Source organism: Oryctolagus cuniculus, chromosome 1, assembly GCF_964237555.1.
Source record: "Oryctolagus cuniculus chromosome 1, mOryCun1.1, whole genome shotgun sequence".
Classification (NCBI taxonomy): Eukaryota; Metazoa; Chordata; class Mammalia; order Lagomorpha; family Leporidae; genus Oryctolagus; species Oryctolagus cuniculus.
Genome location: NC_091432.1, coordinates 136,477,187 through 136,497,335, shown reverse-complemented (window position 1 = coordinate 136,497,335; position 20,149 = coordinate 136,477,187). Strand labels below are relative to the sequence as shown.

At 41.7% G+C, this 20,149-nt stretch overlaps 1 protein-coding gene across 14 annotated transcripts in view; it reads left to right on the top strand.

The window, feature by feature from the left end:
• The window catches only part of AGTPBP1 (ATP/GTP binding carboxypeptidase 1), a 183,332-nt gene that overhangs the window by 38,926 nt on the left and 124,257 nt on the right, over positions 1–20,149 (top strand). For 12 of the 14 annotated variants that reach the window (XM_070049190.1, XM_070049173.1, XM_070049170.1 and 9 more), the window contains one exon: positions 2,781–2,905. In XM_070049190.1, the coding sequence (XP_069905291.1) occupies positions 2,781–2,905 (125 nt within the window). Of the gene's footprint in view, positions 1–1,404; positions 2,050–2,780; positions 2,906–16,760; positions 16,780–20,149 lie in introns of those variants that run through there. The other 2 variants (XM_051833749.2, XM_070049227.1) reach the window with 2 other exon arrangements.

Genomic DNA, 20,149 nt, shown 5'->3' with positions numbered 1-20,149 from the left:
GATGTCTTAAACCCCATTTTCAGCCAAAAAGAACAGCGGTATTTTGGAGAAGGGGTCAGTTCGGAGTTACGAGCACAGAATGTGTGAGATTAGCTTGAACAGCAGTCTCAAACTTTTTTTTTTTTTTAAGATTATTTATTTGAGGCACAGAGTTTGTGTGTGTGTGTGTGTGAGAGAGAGAGAGAGAAAGAGCACGTGCGCGCACGACCTTCCATCCACTGGTTTACTCTCCAGATGGCTACAATGTCCAGGGCCAGGTCAGGCTGAAGCTAGGAGCCAGAAGCTTCTTCTGGGTCTCCTACATGGGTACAGGTGCCCAAGCACTTGGGCCATCTTCTACTTTCCAAGCCATAGCAGAGAGCTGGATTGGCAGTGAAGCAACCAGGGACTTGAGCCAGCACTCATATGGGATGCCGGCACTGCAGATGGTGGCTTTACCCACTGCACCACAAGTGCTGCGCCCCAGTCTCAAACTTTTTGACTTCAGAATCTTTTTGTGTTCATAAATTAATGATGACTCCAAAAAGCTTTTGTTTACATGGATTATTTTATCTGTTATTTATCATATTATAAATTAAAACTGAGAAACTAAAATATTAATTAATTTAAAAAATAAACTCATTGCATATCATATAACATTTTTATATTGAAAATAACTCATTTACCAAAGCAAACTTATTTAGTAAGAAGAGTGACATAGTTTGACAACATTTTTGTAGATCTCTGTTATATTTGGTTTAATGGAAGAAAGCAGAAGTCTCTTATCTACTTCTGAGTTCAAACTGTTGTGACACAAACACAGATGAATGCATACACACATGTATGTACACACGCACATATACAAGGTTTTGTGTGGTGTTATGATTGATGGATGGATCTAAGGAGTTCCGGAATGTGTGGAAAGAGAGAAAGCATTAGAGGGCCTTTTTAGTGAAGTAATAAGAGGAAACTTCCCTCATTTGGAGAAAGAAAGTGACATCCAAGTAGAGGAAGCACATAAAACTCCTAATAGACATGACCAGAAAATATCTTCATCGACACATTGTAATCAACTCTCCACAGTAAAACATAAAGAGAAGATTCTAAAATGTGCACAAGAGAAATGCCAGATTACTTTCAGAGGATCTCCAATTAGACACACAGCTGACTTCTCATCAGAAACCCTACAGGCTAGGAGAGAATGGTAAGATACATTCCAAGTCTTAAGAGAAAAAAACTGGCCGGCGCCATGGCTCACTTGGCTAATCCTCTGCCTGTGGCGCCGGCACCCTGGGTTCTAGTCCTGTTGGGGCACTGGTTCTGTCCCAGTTGCTCCTCTTCCAGTCCAGCTCTCTGCTGTCGCTCGGGAAGGCACTGGAGGATGGCCCAAGTGCTTGGGTCCTGTACCCACATGGGAGCCAAGAGGAGGCACCTGGCTCCTGGCTTCGGATCAGTGCAGTGTGCTGGCTATAGCAGCCATTTGGGGGGTTAACCAACGGAAGGAAGACCTTACTCTCTGTCTCTCTCTCACTGTCTAACTCTGCCTGTCAAAAACAAAACAAAACAAAACAAAACAAAAAACAAAAACAAAAAAAAAAAAGAAAAGAAAAAAAACTGTGAACTCAGAATACTACACCCTGCAAATCTCTCATTTGTGAGTGATGGTGAAATAAAGACTTCCCATAACAAATAGAAGTTGAAAGACTTTGTCACCAACCATCCAGCCCTGCAGAAGATGCTTAATGATGTGCTGAACACAGAAACACCGAAACATGGCCATCACTACGAAAGAAGGTGAAGGAAGAAAATCTCCCAGTAAAAGTCAAAGGAAATCCGAAGTAAAAAAAGTAATGTTTTCGGAAAAATGGCAGAGCAAAATTACTTATCAAATTTACTTATCAAAATTACTTATCAATAGTCGCCTTGACTGTAAATGGACTCAACTCTCCAGTTAAAAGATACAGATTGGCTGAATGGATTAAAAAACAAAACCCATCTCTTTGCTGCCTACAAGAAACACATCTCACCAACAGAGATGCATGCAGACTGAAAGTGAAAGGATGGAAAAAGGTATTCCATGCTAACAGAAACCAAAAAGCTGATGTAGCCATCCTAATATAGGACAGAATAGACTTTAACACAAAAACTGTTAAAAGACTCAAAGAAGGGCACTATGTAATGATTAAGGGATCAATTCAACAGGAAGGTGTAACTATTATAAATGTATATGCACCTAATTACAAGGCACCTGGCTATTGAAAAGAAATGTTAATGGATCTAAAGGGAGACATAGACTCCAATACAGTAGTAATGAGGGACTTCAGTATCCCACTTTGACCAAGGGACAGTTCAACCAGACAGAAAATTAGCAAGGAAACAGTAGAGTTAATTGACACTATGGACCAAATGGACTTAACAGATACCTACAGAGCCTTCCACCCTGTAGCCTCCAAATACACATTTTTCTCACCAGTGCATGGAACTTTCTCTAGGATTGAGCACATGCTAGGCCATAAAGCAAGTCTCAGCAGACAGAGGGAGAAAAAAAGATGTAAGATTACTATTGAGTACGTATTTGTGATTTATGATTTTCTGGAATAGAATGAATTGCTTGCTTAAGTCAGTAGAAATTTAACAATATTAAGTTATAAAGCAATAAGGAAATGTAAGGAAATGTCATGTGTGTAAAAGCTTAATGTTTTTAGAAGAGTGCAAATTTTTTTTAAACAATGATCTTGTAGTATTGACTTTACAGTTGGTTTAGAATGTATCCTGATGTAAGATAACATTTTTTTTTTTAGCCTTGCCAATAATTCTCGGATTGTGGGACTCCTGGCTCAGCTGGAGAAGATAAACACTGAATCAGCAGAATCGGATACTGCCAGATATGTCACATCAAAGATTCTTCATCTTGCTCAAAGTCAAGGTAAACTTGAGTCTGTCCTTTGCTTTTTGGAGTGCTTTCTAAAAGTTATTTAAAAGTAGATGCTAGGAATGTTCAAACTTGATAAATCTGTGATTATCTATAAAAACTGAACTTTATTAAATTTGCTCAACAAGTAGAAAACTGAAGAACTTTGGAGGAGACTGATCCGCAATACATTGTGTTTTTTTTTTTTTCCCCAAGATTTATTTATTTGGTAGTCAGAGTTACACAGAAACAGGAGGGGCAGAGAGAGGGGGAGAGAGAGAGGTCTTCTATTCACTGGTTCACTCCCTAATTGGCCACACTGGCCAGAGCTGAGCCTATCCAAAGCCAGGAGCTTCTTCCAGGTCTCCCATGCGGGTGCAGGGGCCCAAAGGCTTGGGCCATTTTCTACTGCTTTCCCAGGCCATGGCAGCAAGCTTTATTGGGAGTGGAGCAGCTAGGACTCAAACTGGCACCCATATCAGATGCCAGCACTACAGGCGGCGGCTTTACCTGCTGCGCCACAGTGTCGGCCGCAATACATTATTTTTGATTATTACAATTTTACTGATGTATGGTTCTCACTGCCCCGTTTTTAGAAAGTTCTGAATTCCAGTGTTGCTTGTGGTTGTAGAGTGTGTTGCCATCCTGATGGAGAGAGCAGAGGTAGATGTACTGTACAGGCTGCAGGGACGCAGCAGGTGGGCAGGACAGCCAGAGGCTGACTGCTTGCAGAATGGACTAGAATCTGAATGTCCAGCTTGCAAAGGGTCAGCTTTCTTGTGGTCTAGCAGATTTTCCCAGTTGTTGGCAGAGCTGGGGAATTTGCAACACCCTTAGCTAGAGACTTTCCTAGCCCATCAAGTAACCCCAGGGTGAGTCTCCATAGAATGTTGACAGAAAGGTGTCAAGTAGCATGGAATGTTGGTTATTAGCATGCCCCCACCTTGAAATTCACCTCTGCCCTCAGTGCATGGGTTCCTTAGGGAAGTTACTGAATCTCTAGGATTTAGCTACAGCATCTCTGGAAGAGAGGTAACAGATATCATGGGACTGTGATGAAATTCACATGAACAGCATGAAAATGAGTATTAAAAATGTTCAGTAGATGTCACTTGTAATTATTTCTGTTTTATGAAGCTAGTAATATTAACTTGATGTCAAACCTTGACAAGGGTACAAGAGAAATGAAGATCACTGCTAAAGAAAATGAATACAAATACAAATGATTTAATGTAAGGAAGTATATTGGTATAACATTATTTGGACAAGTTGAATAAAATCCATGTAATTATCTCAGTGGATATTAACAATAAAAGACTTTGTTAACATTCCAAAACCTGTGTGTGATTTCTGTGTGTGTGTGTGTGTGTCTCAATCAGGGGAAAATCAGCAACTAGCTTAATACTTACTGGCAACACTTTAATGGCATTTTTGTTAAAATTAAGGTCCAGACAATTCCCAATTCTTTTAAAAAGATTCATTTATTTATTTGCAAGAATTATAGAGAGGGAGAGGAAGACACGGGGAGGGGGGGTGTCTTCTAGCCACTGGTTCACTCCTCAAAAAGCTGCAACACCCAGAGCTGAGTGAGTCCAAAGGCAGGAGCCAGGAACTTCTTCCAGGTCCCCCATGTGGATGCAGGGGCCTAAGCACTCGGGTCATTTTCTGCTGCTTTCCCAGGCTCCTTAGCGGGGAGCTGAGTTGAAGTGGAGCACCTGGTACTTGCATTGGTGCCCATATGGGATGCTGACACTGCAGGTGGTCGCTTTACCTGCTGTGCCACACACTGCAGGTGGTAGCTTTTCCTGGTGTGCCACAGTTCAGGGGGGCCCCAATTCACAATTTTTTTTAAACTTTTATTTAATGAATATAAATTTCCAAAGAAAAGCTTATGGATTACAATGGATTTTTCCCCCCATAACTTCCCTCCCACCCGCAACCCTCCCCTCTCTCGCTCCCTCTCCCATTCCATTCACATCAAGATTCATTTTCAATTATCTTTATATACAGAAGATCAATTTAGCATATATTAAAGATTTCAACAGTTTGCACCCACACAGAAACACAAAGTGTAAAATACTGTTTGAGTACTAGTTATAGCATTAAATCACAATGTACAACACATTAAGGACAGAGATCCTACATGAAGAGTAAGTGCACAGTGACTCCTTTTGTTGACTTAACAAATTGACACTCTTGTTTATGGTGTCAGTAATCTCCCTAGGCTCTTGTCATGAGTTGCCAAGGATATGGAGGCCTTTTGAGTTCACTGACTCTGATCTTATTTAGAAAAGGTCATAGTCAAAGTGGAAGTTCTCTCCTTCCTTCAGAGAAAGGTACCTCTTTTTGATGACCCGTTCTTCCCACTGGGATCTCACTCGCAGACATCTTTCATATAGGTTTTTGTAATTTTTTTCCCCCAGAGCGTCTTGGCTTTCCATGCCTAAAATACTCTCATGAGCTCTTCAGCCAGATCCGAATGCCTTTAGGGCTGATTCTGAGGCCAGAGTGCTATTTAGGACATCCGCCATTCTTTGAGTCTGCTGTGTATCCCGCTTCCCATGTTGGATCGTTCTCTCCCCCTTTTTTTAATTCTATTGGTTAGTATTTTCAGACACTAGTCTTGTTTATGTGATCCCTTTGACTCTTAGACCTATCAGTGTGATCAATTGTGAACAGAAATTGATCACTTAGACTCGTGAGATGGCGTTGGTACATGCCACTTTGATGGAATTGAATTGGAATACCCTGGCACGTTTCTAACTCTGCCATTTGGGGCAAGTCCTATTGAGCATGGCCCAAATTGTACATCTCTTCCCTCTCTTATTCCCACTCTTATATTTAACAGGGATCACATTTCAGTTAAATTTCAACACTTAAGAATAATTGTGTATTAATTACAGAGTTCAACCAATAGTATTAAGTAAAAAAAAAAATACTAAAAGGGATAATGTATTAAGTTGTTCATCAACAGTCAGGACCATGGCTGATCAAGTCACCATTTCTTATAGTGTCCATTTCACTTCAACAGGTTTCCTTTTTGGTGCTCCGTCAGTTGTCACTGATCAGGGAGAACATATGACATTTGTCCCTCTGGGACTGGCTTATTTCACTCAGCATAATGTTTTCCAGATTCCTCCATTTTGTTTCAAATGACCAGATTTCATTTTTTTTTATTGCTGTATAGTATTCAATGGAGTACATATCCCATAATTTCTTTATCCAGTCTACTGTTGATGGGCGTTTAGGTTGATTCCAGGTCTTAGCTCTTGTGAATTGAGCTGTGATAAACATTAAAGTGCAGACAGCTTTTTTGTCTGCCAATTTAATTTCCTTTGGGTAAATTCCAAGGAGTGGTATGGCTGGGTTGTATGGTAGGGTTATATTCAGGTTTCTGAGGAATCTCCAGACTGACTTCCATAGTGGCTTAACCAGTTTGCATTCCCACCAACAGTGGGTTAGTGTCCCTTTTTCCCCACATCCTCTCCAGCATCTATTGTTGGTAGATTTCTGAATGTGAGCCATTCTAACTGGGATGAGGTGAAACCTCATTGTGGTTTTGATTTGCATTTCCCTGATTGCTAGTGATCCTGAATATTTTTTCATGTGTCTCTTGGCCATTTGGATTTCTTCTTTTGAAAAATGTCTATTGAGGTCCTTGCCCCATCTCTTGAGTGGGTTGTTTTGTTGTTGTGGAGTTTTTTGATCTCTTTGTAGATTCTGGTTATTAACCCTTTATCTGTTGCATAGTTTGCAAATATTTTTTCCCATTCTGTCGGTTGCCTCTTCACTTTCCTGACTGTTTCTTTTGAAGTACAGAAACTTCTCAATTTGATGCAATCCCAAATGTTAATTTTGGCTTTGACTGCCTGCGCTTCCGGGGTCTTTTCCAAGAAGTCTTTGCTGCTACCTATATCTTGCAGGGTTTTTCCAATGTTCTCTAATAATTTGATGGTGTTGGGTCGTAGATTTAGATCTTTAATCCATGTTGAGTGGATTTTTGTGTAAGGTGAAAGGTAGGGGTCTTGCTTCATGATTCTCACGTGGAAATCCAATTTTCCCAGCACCATTTATTGAATAGACTGTCATTACTCCAGGGATTGGTTTTAGATCCTTGATTAAACATAGGTTGGCTGTAGATGTTTGGGTTGATTTCTGGTGTTTCTGTTCTGTTCCATTGATCTATCCATCTGTTTCTGTACCAATACCATGCCTTTTTTTTTTTTTTTTTTTACAGGCAGAGTGGACAGTGAGAGAGAGACAGAGAGAAAGGTCTTACTTTTTGCCGTTGGTTCACCCTCCAATGGCTGCTGCGGCCAGCGTGCTGCGGCTGGCGCACCGTGCTGATCCGATGGCAGGAGCCAGGTGCTTCTCCTGGTCTCCCATGGGGTGCAGAGCCCAAACACTTGGGCAGTCCTCCACTGCACTCCCTGGCCACAGCAGAGAGCTGGCCTGGAAGAGGGGCAACCGGGACAGAATCCGGTGCCCCAACCGGGACTCGAACGTGGTGTTCCGGCACCATGCTTTTTTTGTTTAGGATTAGCCTAGTGAACTGTGGCGCCGGCACCATGCTTTTTTGATTGCAACTGTCCTGTAGTATATCCTGAAATCTGGTATTGTGATACTTCTGGCTTTGTTTTTGTTGTACAAGATTGCTTTAGCTATTGGAGGTCTCCTGTGTCTCCGTATGAATTTCAGCATCATATTTTCCAGATCTGAGAAGAATGTCTTTGGTATTTTGATTGGTATTACATTGAATTTATAAACTGCTTTTGGGAGAATGGACATTTTGATGATGTTGATTCTTCCAATCCATGAGCATAGAAGATTTTTCCATTTTTTGGTATCCTCTTCTATTTCTTTCTTTAAGATTTTGTAATTCTCATTGTAGAGATCTTTAACGTCCTTGGTTAAGTTTATTCCAAGGTATTTGATTGTTTTTGTGGCTATTGTAAATGGGGTTGATCATAGCAGTTCTTTCTCAGCCGTGGCATTGCCTGTGTATACAAAGGCTATTGATTTTTGTGCATTGATTTTATATCCTGCTACTTTGCCAAACTCTTCTTTGAGTTCCCATAGTCTCTTAGTAGAGTTCTTTGGATCCCCTAAATAAAGAATCATATCGTCTGCAAAGAGGGATAGTTTGACTTCTTCCTTTTCAGTTTGTATTCCTTTGATTTCTTTTTCTTGCCTGATGGCTCTGGCAAGAACTTCCAGAACTATATTGAATAGCAGTGGTGAGAGTGGGCATCCCTGCCTGGTACCATATCTCACTGGAAATGCTTCCAACTTTTCCCCATTCAATAGGATGCTGGCCGTGGGTTTTTCATAAATTGCTTTGATTGTATTGAGGAATGTTCCTTCCATACCCAATTTGCTTAGAGTTTTCATCATGAAAAGGTGTTGTATTTTATCAAATGCTTTCTCTGCATCTATTGAGATAATCATATGGTTTTTCTTCTGCAGTCTGTTAATGTGGTGTATCACATTGGTTGATTTGCGAATGTTGAACCATCCCTGCATACAGGGATAAATCCTACCTGGTCTGGGTGGATGATCTTTCTGATGTGTTGTTGTATTCTATTGGCAAGAATTTTATTGAGGCATTTTGCATCTGTGTTCATCAGGGATATTGGTCTGTAATTCTCTTTCAATGCTGCATCTTTCTCCGGCTTAAGGATTAAGGTGATGCTGGCTTCATAGAAAGAATTTGGGAGGATTCCCTCCTTTTCAATTGTTCTGAATAGTTTGAGAAGAATTGGAGTTAGTTCTTCTTTAAATATCTGTTAGAATTCAGCAGTGAATCCATCTGGTCCTGGGCTTTTCTTTGTTGGGAGGGCCTTTATTACTGTTTCAATTTCTTTCTCAGTTATGGGTCTATTTAGGTTTTCTATGTCTTCCTGGTTCAATTTAGGTAGGTTGCATGTGTCCAGGAATCTATCCATTTCTGATAGATTTTCCTGTTTGCTGGTATACAGCTCTTTGTAGTAATTTCTGATGATTCTTTTTATTTCTGTGGTGTCTGTTGTTACGTTCCTTCTTCATCTCTGATTTTATTGATTTGGGTCTTTTCTTTTTTTAGTTAGTTGGCCCAATGGTGTGTCAGTTTTATTTATTTATTCAAAAAACCAGCTCTTCGCTTGGCAGATTTTTTGTATTTTTTTTTATTTAATCCTGTTGATTTCTTCTCTGATTTTAATTATTTCTCTTCTACTAGATTTGGGTCTGGTTTGCTGCAGTTTTTCTAGATCCTTGAGATGCGTTGAAAGCTCATTTATTTGGTGCCTTTCCAATTTCTTGATGTAGACTCCTATTGCTATAAACTTTCCTCTCAACACTGCTTTTGCTGTATCCCATAAGTTTTGATATGCTGTGTTATTATCCTCATTTACTTCCAGAAAGTTTTTGATTTCTCTTTTGATTTCTTCTATGACCCAGTGTTCATTCAGGAGCATGTTGTTCAGTCTCCAAGTGTTTGCATTACTCTCTAGGGATTCCTGAGTTGCTAATTTCCAGCTTCATTCTGCTGTGGTCTGGGAAGCTGCATGGTATGATTCTAATTGTTTTGCCAATTCACAATTTTTAAAAAGGTTATTTATTTGAAAGGCAGAGTGACACACAGAGAGGAAGGTACCGAAAGGGAAAGAGATCTTCCTGTCTGCTGGTTTACTCCTCAAATGACCACAATGGTCAGGGCTGGGCCAGGTGGAAACCAGGAGCCTGGAAGTCCATCTGGGCCTCCCACTTGGCTGGCAGGGACCCAAGTACTTGAGTCATCTTCCACTGCTTTCCCAGCAGCATTAGCTGGGAACTGGACTGGAAGTGGAGCAAGCCAGGACTTGAACTTGTGCTTTGATATGGAATACCAGTGTGGCAGCATCATAGGCAAAGGCTTAACTTTCTGTGCCACAGTGCTGGTCCCTTAGCAGTTATATCTTTATTTTGACTTTGTTAATGTTTCATTACCCTGGAGTTCCAGGTCTCAAAACAAGAGTGTTCTCAGGAGCTCAGTGGTTGTTAGCCCTTCTTCCTGATCATTGACCCTTACTTTACTTGAGAACTTCATTCTGTACAGTCTGTGTGTTTGGAAGATGGTTGACACCACCACCAAAACCCAGTAAGGTCTCTTCAGATCGTGTTTGTTTCTATCAAAATTTAAAATACCTGCACTTTGTAATTCAGAGTATGAATATTGGATTCTAGGCCTTGGAAATACAGTGCTTATCAGCGAATGCGCCACAGAAGGATGCTCATTGTCTCAGTGCCAAGTTAAACGTGTCAGGTTTATTCACTATATTGTCATATGAAATGAGTCCTTTCAAAAACCCAACAACTCAACAAAAACAGAAGAAACCAAATCCCCCACTTACGCATAACACTTTTGTCCATTCCTCCCACCACTGTAGACCCCTCCCATCATGGCCCGGAAGCCCCCTCTGATACATCTCCACCAGACATGCTCACAGCCATTACCACTGCCGGAGACTTGCCACCTCCTCCCACCCTGTCATCCACTGCCCTTTGAATATTGTCCCCTGGGCTTGTGTAACATAAGCACTGTTTATGGTACTTTTGATTAGCCAGCCAACATAGTATAAATTAGTAATGAAAGATCATCTTGTCATTTGTAGGATAACCCTATTGGGTATCCATTTGGAAAACAGAGATTAGGAATTTGTAATTTAAAGAGAAAGAAATGCAAACAACCAATAAAAATATTGAAATGTTTCTTTACCTTCTTAAATTTTAGGAAATGCTAATGAAAAAAAGATTTTTTAAAAAAAATTTTATTTATTTACCTGAAATAGTTACACAGAGAGAGAAGGAGAGGCAGAAAGAGAGAGAGAGAGAGAGAGAGAGACAGAGGTCTTCCATCTGCTGGTTCACTCCCCAGTTGGTTGCAGCGGCTAGAGCTGCGCTGATCTGAAGCCAGCAGCTGGGAACTTCTTTTGGGTCTCCCATGCGGGTGCAAGGGCACAAGGACTTGGGCCATCTTCTACTGCTTTCCCAGGCCATAGCAGAGAGCTGGATTGGAAGTGGAGTAGCTGGGACTCGAACCGGCGTCCACATGGGATGCCGGCACTGCAGGCAGCAGCTTTACCTGTTATGCCACAGCGTCGGCCCCTGCTCCACTTCTGATCCAGCTCCCTGCTAATACACTTGGGAAAGCAGCAGAAGATGGCCCAAGTCCTTGGTTCCCTGCACTGACATGGGAAACCTGGAAAAAGCTCCTGGCTCCTGGCTTTGGCCTGGGTTAGACCCAGCAATTGCAGCCATTTGAGGAGTGAACCAGTGGATACTTTCTCTCTCTCTCTCTCTCTCTCTCTCTCTCTCTAATTCTGCCTTTCTTTTTTTTTTTTTTTAAGATTTATTTTATTTGAAAGAGTTACAGAGAGAAGGAGAGGCAGAGAGAGAGAGAGAGCAAGTGAGTGAGCAAGCGGTCTTCCAACCAGTGGTTCACTCCCCAGATGGCCGCAACAAGCAGCGTTGCGCTGATCTGAAGCCAGGAGCCAGGAACTTCCTCCGGGTCTCCCACGCAGGTGCAGGGGCCCAAGTACTTGAGCCATTCTACTGCTATCCCAGGCCATAGCAGATAGTGGGACAGAAAGCGGAGCAGCCGGATCTTGAACTGTGCCCTTATGGGATGCCGGCACTGCAGGCAGTGGCTTAACCCAGTAACCTAACTCTGCCTTTCAAACAAACAATCTTTTTTTAAAAGAAAGATATTGATAGTATTTATTGCAATATTATTTGTAAGATCAGAGATCAAGAGACAGTCTAAATGTCCATCGAGAGAATGGTTAGATACATTTTAATATAGCCAAACTAGACCTTGATAGCCATATTATGCAAGTGTTATCAATAATAAATCAAATATGATGGGTCTTGTAATCCTAACACCCAGGCTCACCCACAACCAATTTAATCATCATTGTTAATGCTTTCCAGGTGACTCCAAAATTGAAAGCCACTGCTTTAAAGCAGAGAATGCCAAGCTTACTAAGTGAAGGGCCAGATAGCATATGTGTTGGGTTTTGTGGGCCATATAGCCTTTGTCACATTTACTGCACTCTGCCCTGTAGCACAGAAACAGCCATAGATGATACATAAATGGACAGGTATGGCTGTGTTTCTATAGAATTTATTAATGGGCACTGAAAAAAATTATCATGTGGAACATAATGGTTCATTGGTGGAAGTATATGAATTGTCCTGGAGGCCTACATGTAATATATTGAATGACAAGCAAGTCCCTTTGGTTCATGTAACTCTGTAGGTATAGTCTTGTTTTTGTACAGAATCAGTGATTATATGTGATGTTTGCAGGAACGGGCTGTGCCCACACACATAAAGGAAAGCTACCTTACACCTTGTTGGCAATATTGTATCAGCGGACTAGATATGGAGAGGAATGAAGTGTGAACTCTTGCTTTTACTTTAGATGTTGTATACTGTTAGAATTGTTACAGCAGGCACACATGTGTATTTACATGATTAAAAGTGCAAACCAACTCCTGTACTGCACCTTATTCAAACGGTTGAAACAAAATTTCCAGTTTGCTCTTAGTGTTTCTTGGATTCATTACATTCTGTCTTTAATAATGGATTATTTATTTGTAGTATGCACAGTACCTCCTGTAATTTGTCCTTATTTTTTGCTAAAAGCATTTAATTATTTCATGCAAATATTCTAATTTTAATTTGTTGGCAACATTTTTTTTATTAGTTTCTACAGAATGGCAAGGGCTGTCCCCTCTTCATTCCTGATTTTGGTAGTTTGATTCTTCTCTCTTTTTTTGCTTGGTCTGAGTCACCAGGGTTGATTTTGTTCCATTTTTCCCCCCAGGAGACATTAACAATGTTTGGACACCGTTTTGTTCATAAAATGCTTTTTGGGGGTGTTGCAACTGGAAGCTGTTGGATAGAGATCAGAGATGCTGTTAAACACTATACAGTGTATTGCACGCCTCTCTGCTCCCCTGGCAAGAAAGGATTATCTGCTTAAAAATGTCCATGAAGCTGAGGTTGAGAAACCCTGGTATAGCCAAATGTCAGTATTATGTGAAAGAACCAATGTCTGGTTTATTGATTTTCCCTGCTTTTCTGTCTTATTGATCTTAGGTTATTGGTTCTGAGACTTTTCTTTTGTCAACAGTGATTTGAATGCATTCTCTAAGTGATATGATGTGTTTTTGTTTGAATCTGTTCAAAATATGTTTAAGTTTGTGGTTTCTCTTGGACTCATGGATTGTTTGGAAGTGTGTTAATTTCCTAGTATTTCAGGATTTTCCAAATTTCTTTCTTTTTTTAAAGATTTATATATTTATTTGAAAGAGTTACAGAGAGAGAGAGAGAGAGAGGATCTTCCATCTGCTGGGTCACTCCCCAAATGGCCACAATGGCAGGAGCTGGGCTGATCTGAAGCCAGGAGCCAAGAGCCAGGAGCTTCTTCCAGGTCTCCCATGCAGACGCTGGGGCCATCTTTACTGCTTTCCCCAGCCATAGCAGAGAGCTGGATGGAAATCGGAGGAATCAGGATTCGAACTGAGGGCCATATGGGATACTGGCACTGCAGGTGATGGCTTTACCCATTACACCACAGTGCCAATCCCCTCCCCCATTTCTTTTTGTTGATTTTTAATTTAGTTTTATTATGACTACATACTGTCTGACTTATTGAGATATTATGATAGTGATGAGATATTATGATAGTGTATGGTCTTCTTTGAAGAATGCTGCATGTATACTTGAAAAGAATGTGTGCTCTGCTCATAAACAAGTCTAGTATCTGCTAACACTAACCGATAGAATAAATAAAGGGGAGAGTGATCCAACATGGGAAGTGAGATACTCAGCAGACTCATAGAATGGCAGATGTCCTAAATAGCACTCTGGCCTCAGAATCAGCCCTAAAGGCACTCGGATCTGGCTGAAAAGCCCATGAGAGTATTTCAGGCATGGAAAGCCAAGACACTCTGGCAAAAAGATCTCTGTGAGTGAGATCCCAGTGGAAAGAACAGGTCTTCAAAGAGGGAGGTGCCTTTCTCTGAAGGGAGGAGAGAACCTCCACTTTGACTATGACCTTGTCTAAACAAGATAAGAGTCGGAGAACTCAAGGGGCTTCCATAGCCTTGGAAACTCATGACTGGTGCATAGGGAGATTACTGATGCCATAAACAGGAGTGTCAATTTGTAAAGTCAACAACAGGAGTCACTGTGCACTTACTCCTCATGTAGGATCTCTGTCCTTAATGTGCTGTACACTGAGGCTTAATGCTATAACGAGTACTCAAACAGTATATTTCACTTTGTGTTTCTATGGGGGTGCAAACGATTGAAATCTTTACTTAATGTACACTAAACTGATCTTCTGTTAAAAAAAAAAAAAAAAAAAAAAGAAACTATCAATTCCCAACTTGACTCTCACTGGGATTAAACATGACAATAGGTCTGATCTGATTTCATCATCATTTAAAAAAAAATCATCTATTATTTTTCACTTTATGTTTCTGTGTGGGAACAAACTGTTGAAATCCTTACTTAAGGTATACTAAGCTGATCTTCTGTATACTAAGATAATCGAAAATGAATCTTGATGTGAATGGAAGGGGAGAGGGAGTGGGAAAGGGGAGGGTGGTGGGTGGGAGGGACGGTATGGGGGGGAAAGCCATTGTAACCCATGAGACGTACTTTGGAAATTTATATTCATTAAATAAAAGATAAAAAAAAAAATAAAAAAAAATAAAAAAAAAAAAAAGAATGTGTGCTCTGCTGTTACTTTATCTGCTGGGTGGAGGACTCTGTAAATGTCGGGTCAAGTTGGTTGATGCTGCTGTTACTCTATACCCTGTTCATTTTCTGTCTGGGTGCTCTGTGAGTTCTTACGAGCTGGGTATTGAATTCTCCACCTATTACTGTTGAACTCTTTTTAACTTTGGCAGTTTTGGGCCCATTCCTTCTGTTAGACTCTGCTGTTGGCTATGGATACATTTGTAGATCTTTCATCTTCCAGCCGCTTTGACTCTATCATTGTGATGCAATCTCTGTCTTTGTCTCCAGTAGTATTTCTAGACTTAAAGGCTGTTTTGCCAGATAAAAATATAGCCAGTCCAGCTGCCTCCGGATTCCTCTTTGCATGTTACACTCTCTCCATTTTACTTTGAACCTGTTTGTACTTTGCATCCAAAGTGTGTTTATTGAAGATAACATATTATTACCTCTTGCTTTTTATCTAGTTTGAATGTTTGGTGCTTTTAATTTAAAGTACTTATTGATATGATTGAAATTATGTCTGCCATTTTTGATATTTGTTTTCTAAATGTTTTAGGTCTTTTAAATTCTCATCCTTTGCTCCTTTTGTGTTATGTGTTGATTTTTTTAAACTTGAAATTTTTAGTTCTTAGGGATTAAAATATGCATCATATTGCAGTGTATTTCAGCCTAATTCCAATAAACTATGGAAATTTTCTTCCAGTGCAGCTTTTTTTCCTTCTCACTCCTTTATGTTATTAATGCTGTGTGTATTCCATCTGTACATGTCAGAAATCCAATAATGCAGTGTTATAATTATTGCTTATATTAACTATGCCTTCTAAAGAAGCCAGGCGAGAACAGTGGGAAGCCAAGTACATAGTTCTGAAGGGAGGTCTGGATATGAGCCAGTGGATTGGGAGTGTAATGCAGTTATCTGGGAGGAAATACAGAGTGAAGAAGGAGGTTTGTGTCCTGGGAACTATCCCAGTTTTAGATATGGCTGTGAGAGGTGTCTTATGAAGATATTAATAGGCAATTATATTTATGATTTTTATGTTTTATTGATGTTTACCCTTTTATCACTAGGGGAAGTTCCTTCTTATTTCTGGTGATTTCTTTTATTTTGAAATTTATGTTGTCTGATACTAGTATTAAAGGACGAAACTGCTCACAAGAATGTCACCTTCCCACCCCCACCGTGGTCCTTCTCTGTCTAGCCCCTGCAAAACTGCTTACAAAACTAGATAAGTGAAAGGCCTCCAAGGCTTCTGGAGAGCCCCTGGTGCCAAGTTCCCTTGGCAACCAGACCAGATAAAACCCACCAAGTCTTTTTTTTTTTTTTATTTGACAGACAGAGGTGTAGACAGAGAGAAACGTCTTCCTTACATTGGTTCACCCCACAAATGGCTGCTATGGCCAGCGCTGCGCTGATCTGAAGCCAGTTGCCAGGTGCTTCCTCCTGGTTTCCCATGCGGGTGCAGGGGCCCAAGCACCTGGGCCATCCTCCACCGCCCTCCCAGGCCACAGCAGAGTGTTGGACTGGAAGAGGAGCAGCCGGAACTAGAACCAGGCGCCCATATGGGATGCGGGTGCTGCAGGTGGAGAATTATCCAAGTGAGCCATGGTGCTGGCCCCGCACCAAGTCTTTTCACAAGGACAGACAGTTGCCCCTGTTTGATTCAGTAAACTAACCTGTCTCTGTAAAGGTCTGCTCTGTCTCTTTTTTCTGAGGGTATGAAAGGCCAGAACCCTGAGCTATTCCAGGCCTACCACGTACCCTCAGCTTTCTTACCTTATTGTCTGTATAACAGCTTTTCCAGTCATCGAAGTTCACCACCTCTTTCCTTCTTCCTTTGTCTCCTCCTCTTTCCTCTTTCATTTGCAGTCTTTTCTGTATCTTTGAGTCCAAAGACCATCTGTAAACAGCGCATTGTTGGATCTTTTCTTTTTTGTTTTGAAAAAGAAAATTCCAGTTTGACAGTCTCTGCCTTTTAATTTGAATATTTACTCTAATTGTTGATCAGAGTTAGGCCTGATATCGCCCAGCCTTATTATTGATTTTTAATATTTTCAGAGTTTGTTCTGTCTATTCAGATAAGAACTCTGAATATCAGCTGAAAGAAGCCAGGCGAATGGTAAGTTTTTCACACTGATTCAGTGGGAGAAATGCACAGGAAAGTGAGGGCTCTAATTAGGGGAGAAGGAAGTCTAGAAGCACAGGCTGGGTCCAGACCAGGCAGAGAGCAACCCGGAGTCATGTGAAGCAGAGCGCCCAGGCAGGAAGGCAGAGGCAGTGGACAGCAAGGGAGGGGCCCACCGTGCTCCAGGCTTTTATTCACTTCATAGGGAAAGTGGTTATGTAGTCTGATTGGCAGGTGGGCATACAGGTGAGGTCAGGCAGGGGCAGGGTGAAGGCGTGGTCTCCAGCTCACCCATCTTATCAATTTAATCCAATCCGCCTGCCTATATCAGGCCTACAATTTTGTGGTTTTCTGCTTCTTCTTTTGTTTTTATACTCCTTCTTTCTTCTTGTACTACCTACTTTTGGATTATTTGAACATCTGGTGACTTCATAGTTATTACTCTTTTGCGTTTGAAAAAATGCTACAAACATAAATAACTTTTTGTTTACTCAAACAATATTGTAACCTCCTGTAAAATATGAGGACATTAGAACTTTTTTTTTATTTATTTACTTGAAAGGCAGAATTATGGAGAGGCAGAGGCAGAGAGAGAGAGAGAGAGATCGATCCTCCATCTGCTGGTCCATTCTCTGAATGGTCACAATGGCCAGAGCTGGGCTGATCTAGAGCTAGGAGCCAGGAGCTTCCTGCAGTTCTTCCACAATGGGTGCAGGGACTCAAGCACTTGGAACCTCATCTTTTTTTTTTTTTTTTATTGACAGGCAGAGTTAGAGAGAGAGAGAGAGAGAGAAAGGTCTTCCTTTTTCCTTGGTTCACCCCCCCCCCCCCCAGATGGCTGCTACGGCCAGTGTGCTGTGGCCGGCACACCGCACCGAGCCGAAGCCAGGAGCCAGGTGCTTCCTCCTGGTCTCCCATGTGAGTGCAGGGCCCAAGTACTTGGGCCATCCTTCACTACCTTCCCGGGCCACAGCAGACAGCTGGACTGGAAGATGAGCAACCGGGACAGAACTGGTGCCCCAACCAGGACTAGAACCTGGGGTGCCGGTGCCGCAGGCAGAGGATTACCTAGTGAGCCGTGGCACTGGTGGACCATCTTCTACTGCCTTCCCAGGCCATGGCAGAGAGCTGGATCGGAAGTGGAACAGCCAAGACTCAAACTGGTGCCCATCTGGATTGGTGCCCATGTGGGATGCTGGCACCACAGGTGGTGGCTCTACCTGCTCTGTCACAGCTCCAGCCCCCATTAGAATGTTGTCATCTCTATCATTCTTCAACGGCCATTGTGTAAATCACATCTGTATACTTTATGTCTCCTGTGAGACAATTTGTGTTTTACTCAGTCACGCATATTTTAAAGACAATAAAATGAAAGGTAGTTTTTTGTTTACAAAAATATTTACCTTATCTGTGTTTCTGCCTTTCAAATAAGTAAAACATAAACAATAACTTTCTCAGTGTCATTTTGTTTAGAAAAGGTAAGAGGCCAGCATTGTGGCACAGCGGGTTAAAGCTGTGGCCTGCAGCGCCGGCATCCTGTATGGGTGCTGGTTCGTGTCCCGGCTGCTCCACTCCCGATCTAGCTCTCTGCTATGGCCTGGGAATGCAGTAGAAGATGGCCCAAGTCCTTGGCCCCTGCACCAGTGTGGGAGACCTGGAAGAAGCTGCTGGCTTCGGATCAGCTCAGCTCTGGCCGTTGCAGCCATATGGGTAGTGAACCAGTGGATGGCAGATCTCTCTTTCTCTCTCTCTCTGGCTCTACCTCACTCTGTAACTCTGTCTTTCAAATAAATAAAATAAATCTGAAAAAAAAAAAAGAAAAACAAAAAAGATAAAGTTAAATGCCATAAAGTGAAGTTTTTTTTTTTTTTTTTAATTTAATAATGAACAAACTGTTGGCCTGAACAAGTGCACATTCAAGTGGCAGGGTGAGAAGCAAGGTTTCAATGTGTTGTAATGTGAGTGGTGATGAATTTAGGATGGGGATTGTAGAGGGCTTGTTGATGGCACTCCACTGAGACAGAAAGGTGATGGGAGTAGGGGAGGAAAGGTAGACTAAGGTCTGGTAAGTAGTGGGATAATGGAAAACCTGGCAGGGAGTGGTCAGCATGTGGGTGGAGGCTGAAGTGACACATCCAGGTTCATGGGAATACGGAAAGGATGTGATCCAGACAAGGAGAACGGGCCTTCATGACCCTCACTCACATCCTCTCCTGTCCGCAGACTGTGGACGTGGCAATAACGGGCATTATGTGTACAGTGTTATCTGTGTTACCCAATTACTTTGTTTCAGTTCCCTGAGGAGAAATGTAGGTGCTGAGTGTTTGGAATTGAAGTCCAGAGATGTAAGAGGGAGGATTGAGGGCTGATAGAAATTTTGAATAGCTCCAGGCAAAGCAGATCGGAAGGTGGCAGATGGGAGCTAAGATACATGAGAGGAGCAGTTTTATGTCCCCACGTGGAGCTGGGTTTTCTGAATTTTTCACACTAACAGCCTTAAATTGGGAGAAGAAATTCTTGTGGCATTATTTTCACTGATTTAGGAGTATAGAATTAATTTCTGCATAAGGGTTTGTAATGGGAGGGGAGGACTTGGACTCTAAGGTATAGAGGAGACTGATACAGTGGGGAAACAATATTGATAAATAAGTTTCAGTGAAGGTGACTGGTTAATATTTCTTATAAGGGGGCTGGCACTGTGGCATAGTGGGTAAGGCTGCCACCTGCGGTTTCCGGCATCCCCTATGGGTGCTGGTTTGAGTCCCGGCTGCTCCACTTCCAATCCAGCTCTCTGCTATGGCTTAGGAAGGCAGTAGAAGATGGCCCAAGTGCTTGGGCCTCTTGCACTGTGTAGGAGACCTGGAGGAGTCTCCAGGTTCCTGGCTTTGGATTGGCCCATCTCTGGCCATTGTGGCCATTTGGGGATTGAACCGGTGGATGGAAGACCTCTCTGTCTCTCTCTCTGCCTCTGCTTCTGAGACTTTGCCTATCAAATAAATAAATAAATCTTTAAAAAAAATTTCCTCTAAGGGAGTGAGGACTAGGGACAACAGGAGATTCTGATATGAAAGTGGGAGATTAGAAATTAATGTATCAGAACTGGAGCACATTGAATTCCTGAGAATGACCATTGAGAAGATTCTGTTCATCAGCTTTTTGTTACTTTATAAATCCATGAGAGGAACAATTTAGGAGGAAAGAAGGTTCATTTAAATCTTACAGTTTTGGAGGTTCACAGTTCAAGATCAGGTAACCTCATGTGTGGAGAAGGATCCCAGGGTAAACCACGAGGCAGAGCAAAACAAAGGGATTGGGAGCCAGCACTGTGGTGTAGTGTGCTAAGCCTCTGCCTGCCGTGCCAGTA